At 48.5% G+C, this 5,863-nt stretch overlaps 1 protein-coding gene across 1 annotated transcript; it reads right to left on the bottom strand.

Moving 5' to 3' along the window:
* Positions 1-1,822: 1,822 nt before the first annotated feature.
* Positions 1,823-5,616, bottom strand: LOC123399599. Its single transcript, XM_045093998.1, has 2 exons — positions 4,726-5,616; positions 1,823-2,996 (listed from the first exon to the last, which is right to left on the bottom strand). The coding sequence occupies exons 1-2, from the start codon at positions 4,979-4,981 to the stop codon at positions 2,041-2,043; spliced, it is 1,212 nt and encodes a 403-aa protein (XP_044949933.1). The 5' UTR covers positions 4,982-5,616; the 3' UTR covers positions 1,823-2,040.
* Between the last annotated feature and the right edge of the window lie 247 nt (positions 5,617-5,863).

Raw genomic sequence — 5,863 nt, 5'->3', positions numbered from 1 at the left:
CTAAAACAGGCCCCTCGCGCCTGGCTTGAGCATTTCGTCTCTGTGGTGACTGCCACGGGCTTCTCTCCCAGTGATCATGACCTTCCACTGTTTGTTCACACGTATTTCCGTGGCCGGACTCTTTTCCTTCTCTATGTTGATAACATGATCATCACTCGTGATGACTCCGACTACATTGCCTCTGTTAAGGCCCGCCATCGCGAGCAGTTCCTCATGTCTGATCTTGGCCCCCTTTCCTATTTTCTTGGGATTGAGATTTCTTCGACCTGTGATGGCTTCTTCATCTCCGAGGAAAAATATATTCAGTATCTTCTTGCTCGCTCCGCTCTCGGTGATGAGCGCACTGTTGCGACTCCTATCAAGCTCAACATTCATCTTCGTGCTTCTGACGGTGATCCTCTTCCTACTCCCACTCACTATCGCCACCTCCTTGGGAGCCTTGTCTATTTTGTTGTTACGCGTCCTGACATCTCCTATCATGTCCGCATTCTTACTTAGTTTGTTGCAGCCCCCACCTCTGTCCACTATAGTCACCTCCTCCATGTACTATGATATCTTTGTGGAACGATCTCTCGTCGCCTTTTCTTTCCCCGCTCGAGCTCACTTGAGCTCCAGGCCTAATCTGATGCTACGTGGGCTAGTGATCCCTCTGATCGTTGCTCGCTATCTGCTTACTGTGTCTTTCTTGGTGGCTCTCTTATTGCCTGGAAGACCAAGAAACAGACTGCAGTTTCTCGCTCGAGTACCGATGTTGAGTTGCATGCAATGGCTATGCTGACGGCTGAGGTGATATGGTTACGATGGTTACTTGAAGACTTTGGTGTGCCTGCTAGTACATCGACTCCCTTACTGTTCGAGAGCACATGTGCTCTCAATATCGCGCAAGACTCGGTGAAGCATGAGCTCACCAAGCACATCGGTGTGGATGCCCACTTTGTGCGCGTTGTTGTGCAGGATCAGACTCTCGCTCTTCACTTTGTGCCCTGTGAGTTACAATTGGCAGACTTCTTCACGAAGGCACAAACTCGAGCAGAACATGAGTTTTTTCTCTCCAAACTCAGTGTTGTTGATCCACCATGAGTTTGAGGAGGGGGGGCATGTTAGATGTGTATAGCCCCTTTCCATCTAACTCAAGACATTGATGCAACTACACATGTAGTGGCCGGAGGAGCTAAGATGACCCTTTCTAAAACGGTCGGTCAATTGTCCTCGTGGACATAGAGTTTTACCTTCCAGCAAGATGTGAAAGAGCTTCCTGTGGGTTGTTATGACATGATTATTGATGATGTTGGTTGAAGGATCATAGTCCTATATGGATTCACTAGCACAAGCCCTGGATGCGATTGACTCATCAAGGGCATCACATCATATTGGTGGGTGTTCATGACAAGCCACATGCTTCATGTCACTTGATATCAACGCGTAAGCTTCAAGTGTGTTACGCCGATGTGCAGTTCAGCATATTGTTTGGGTGCGAGTTCTCTACGAGGAACATGATCTTTGCACCATGGAATAAACAGAAATCAATGCAACACTAGTTTCACCATGAGTGCAGCAGGTCTTGGATGAGCTTAGTGATTTGTTCCACGAACCTACATCCCTATCGCCTCGATGACCCCATGATCATTACTTCCTTCATTTCTAAATATAAGTCTTTTTAAAGATTTTACTAGAGGACACAAAATGAATGAATTTACATCCATATGTAGTTCTCTAATGAGACCTTCTTTAAAAAGATTTATATTTAGGAACGGAGGATGTAGAGTACATTGGTTCACATAGTTACACCCCACAACAATATGTCAATATTCAACGATTTATTAGTGTCAATATTCATCTATTGCTCTCAGTCAAGCTGTCCATTCAGTCAAGAGTTAGTGCTCTTAGCAAAGATTTGTCTCAAAAGGCGGGGTTTTTTTTTTCTCATCTTAGCAAATTATAATAGAAAGCTAAATACAACAAAACGAGATGCACTATCGGTATTACACGGCTGACGTATGGCAGGCAGCAGGTCCGCTCATAATCCATCCATGGATTCATTCACAGCCAGCTATCCGGTAGTCCGATGTTCTGGAACCTAAAGGACGAGCCCTTGCCGCCCTTGCCGGCCGCGATCTCCGGCCCGTCGCCATCGATCTCCTCCTCGTCGCCTTCGGACGACAGCATGAGCAGCGGCGCCGGCGCCGGCGGCGGAGGCAGGGCGAGGGCGCCCTCGTCCCACGTGAGGAAGTGCAGCGTGATGGGGCGGAGCGCGTGGCGGTGCAGCGAGAGCTTCTGGCTCAGCGACACGGTGTCGTAGCACCTGACGTCGCCGGCGGTGGAGACCAGCCACGGCAGCACCTTCTCCCCTCCCACCCTCGAAACCACCAGCAGCCTGCCCGCCCGCCTCGCCGCCCGGTGCAGCTCGAGCAGCCCCGACCGCGTGGACGCCACGCCGGGCGTGCTCTCGTCCGCCACCGACGACACGTAGATGAACCCTTCCTCGGTCCGGCTGATGGCGAAGCCGAGCCTGGTGTCCCCCTGCCGCAGCGCGATCTCCACCGCCATCTCGCCGCCGGGGCCCGACGGCGCGTACCACAGCCGCACCGCGCGCACCACGCCGATGTCCACGCCGTGGTAGTCCTCGAACCCGTACAGGCTCACGTTGGACATGTTGGCCAGGTCGGACAGGGACCCCATGTTCACCGTGGACACCGCCGTCTCGCCGGAGATCTTGGTGAGCAGCGCCTCCGTCTGGACGCTGGCGAGCTCGACGGGGACACCGGAGGCGCGGGACGAGGCGAGCCAGGCGTCGGCGCGGGCGAGGGTGTCGTCCAGCGAGTTGTAGCGGGTGTGGGTGCCGTCCGTGGCCTTGGGGAGCAGCAGCAGCGACAGGAACCGGCTCGACTCCGGCACCGGCAGCAGCGACTTCATCTTCTTCTCCCACGGAAACGTCTCGTACGCCGACGCGATCTTCCAATCCCGCAGCGCCGCCAGCATCTTGTCGTTCTTGGAACCTTCAGTTCACGCCATCAAACCCTTCCAAAGTTAATTTCATTATTTGCACCCCCGCAATCTACTTCCATTTCTCATGCGATGCGAGAATGTTTCACCAAAAGTACAGTAAATCCGATTCAAAAAGTGCAAATCCGACAGAAGAATGTGAGGTGTGACAGGTAGAGCCAGCTGCCCAGATGGATCTAGTAGACATCAATAGTTTACTGGAGCAGATACGATGTTGGTATTTGGTTCTTTGGCCTTCACAAGTGATCTGTCAAACAACAATAATATGCTTGCAAGTGGCATTTTAATTTGAATTCTGAGCTGTGAACGTTGCAGCAAGCATAGGAAATCGTGTTGACGTGTTGGAGATCTGCGAGCATTCGTAAACAAAATCATGTTGACACAAATATAACTGTGTTGGGCAAGGGACCCTTTCGTCATGTCCCCCCAACCTCTCACTAATTTTGCTGGGGACAGCAAGAACTTCAGTGTGGAGAGTTGCAAATTTCTGCATGAGCTATACACGAGAAAAGGTTTTGGTTTATGACACAACGTCTTGTGATTGCCATGCCCATTTCTCGGCTCCTCCTTGTTTCAAAAATGCTAGATCTACTAAATCCTACTTACGTTTACTAAACCTTTCAACTAATCTAAACATGCCCCCCTGACTTTTAGGGGTGGGTGGCCTCACCCTCCTCTTAATCCAATCAATGATTGTCAAATCAGACTACCCCGTAAACGTACGTAAACATGTACGTAGATGTAGCATTACTCTCCTTGTTTTGAAGCGGAGAAGGAGCTGTTGCTTAATCGTTGGTTACCATGTCAACTAGTCACTCAAAATTAGGATGAAAGCCCTGCATGTATGTTGTATTCCTAAATCCTAAGCATGGAGGTGCTATGACGAAATTTCTTCTTAGTTACAAAACAAAAGAATCAGGCCAGCGAAACATACACAAAATCGAGGAAAGCCCTGCAATCAGCCTATATTTCTAGAGCCACCAATGAGAACAAAAGGAAAATCAAATCTTGCTAATTCTCAATCAGGTGAGAGTCACTTAATTCTCCGGAACTGTCCATGATGGATCGTCGAGATCTATGCAATATTCCTTTTAAAAAAAATTCAAGAACAAACACTACATTTTCTTGTATACTACCCCTCCGTTTCTAAATATTTGTCTTTTTAAAGATTCAATTATGAACTACATATGTAGCAAAATGAGTGAACTTACACTCTAAATTATGTCTATACACATTCATATGTAATCCGTAGTAAAATTTCTAAAAAGACAAATATTTAGGAACAAGGGGAGTAGATAAACAAATTATTACAAAACGGTCAATATTTTATAGGTCTATATGAAGTAATGTTGTAAACAGAAAATGGGACGATACTATTCTTTTTGCACCACAACACTCTCCCTTTTTTGGCATCAAAGCATATTACAAAAAGATGAACATTTTTTTCCCGTACAGATGAACAATGTTTTTGATGTATGTATATTCAAATTTGTAAAATTAATCAATTCACATTATACACCTCAAAGTATAAACTCTTGTTCCATCAATATAGAAAACATGATTCGTTTTAGGGCGAAGCATTGAGATACTTTTGATTTGCATTAGTGTTTTGGAGGAAAAAAGATGCTGCATTAGTGATTTTTTTTCACGAGCTGTGTACCCGGATGGTGTGCAAAAGGCAAAGCAGAATGCACAAGGGGGGCTCAACGAGATTTGTTTCACCTTCAGAGTCGAGCTCGACGCTCTCGCGGCTGGACCGGTCGCCGACGTCGTCGCCTCGGCCGACACGCCTCCCCGACGATGTCCGCCCGCTGCCCGAGCCAGACCCCCTGGACGCGGACGGGCTGAGCTCCGGCTCCTCCCCAGCCGCCTGGGCCGGGGAGTCGCCGCGCTTGAAGGCCGACTTGAGCAGCTTCTGCATCTTGCCGCCGTTGTTCCTGCCGGTCGGCGCCGGCGAGAGGGCGCCGTCGCTGGGCATGACGCTAGCCTCGGCTGCTCCCGGCCGTGGCGCGCGAGGGAAGGACGGTGCGGTCTGGTACAGAGCTACCGACGCGGTATGGGATCACGGGGTTGGTTCCATGCGCGCACGACTTTAACATCCCTTCGCCGCGGTGCGATTGGACGCCGCGGCCAGCAACTGGCCATTTTTGTATGCCGGGAGGAGAAGGCTCCGGTGCAGAAACCAAAACCAGAGCCTGGACATGCCAGGGGAAATTCCAAAGGAGCTAAACTATGCTCACCACCCAGAGGGAGAGGCAATTCCCATTGGTTCAAAAGGGTTTTCTTATTTGATTCGTAGGGTCTGAGATCTTTGCCATTCTTTTTCCTGTGGTCCGCTATGCACGCCGTCGGTTTTAAAAGAAAAAAATGCTCGCCGAACCGCTAACCTCTTCGGAGAAGTTCATATGCCTCATTAGGTTTTCTGTTCTCGTTCTTGTTGTTGTTATTGTTGTTGTTTTTAGTGGTGTACCAAACGTGCTTTTCTTGTGATTTCTGTGGTTTCGAATCTATGCAGATCAAGAGAGCATACTGTTGCTATCCTTCATTTTCCGAATTCATGCGAATCAAAGAGGTTGTGACATGTGGCTTTGCAGCGTCGAATATTTTCAACCCGCAATCATCCTCACCTCTCCGAAGACAGAGAAATTTGTTCGTATTTTTTGATTTTCTTGTTTGATGCGCTATAAAACTATAGGTTCTTTTTTTGTTGTCAATGCTGACATTTTCTACATTCGAATCTATAGGATTCAGTAGACCGGATTATATAGATCCTTGTTTGATGCACTAGTATAATTTGAAACTACTCCTGTTGCCTGTTGGGTCCAATGCTGACATATGTTTGAATCTGGGGGATTAAATA

The sequence above is a fragment of the Hordeum vulgare genome, chromosome 5H (genome assembly GCF_904849725.1).
Source record: "Hordeum vulgare subsp. vulgare chromosome 5H, MorexV3_pseudomolecules_assembly, whole genome shotgun sequence".
NCBI lineage: Eukaryota > Viridiplantae > Streptophyta > Magnoliopsida > Poales > Poaceae > Hordeum > Hordeum vulgare.
This window is presented reverse-complemented; position numbering and strand designations above follow the sequence as displayed.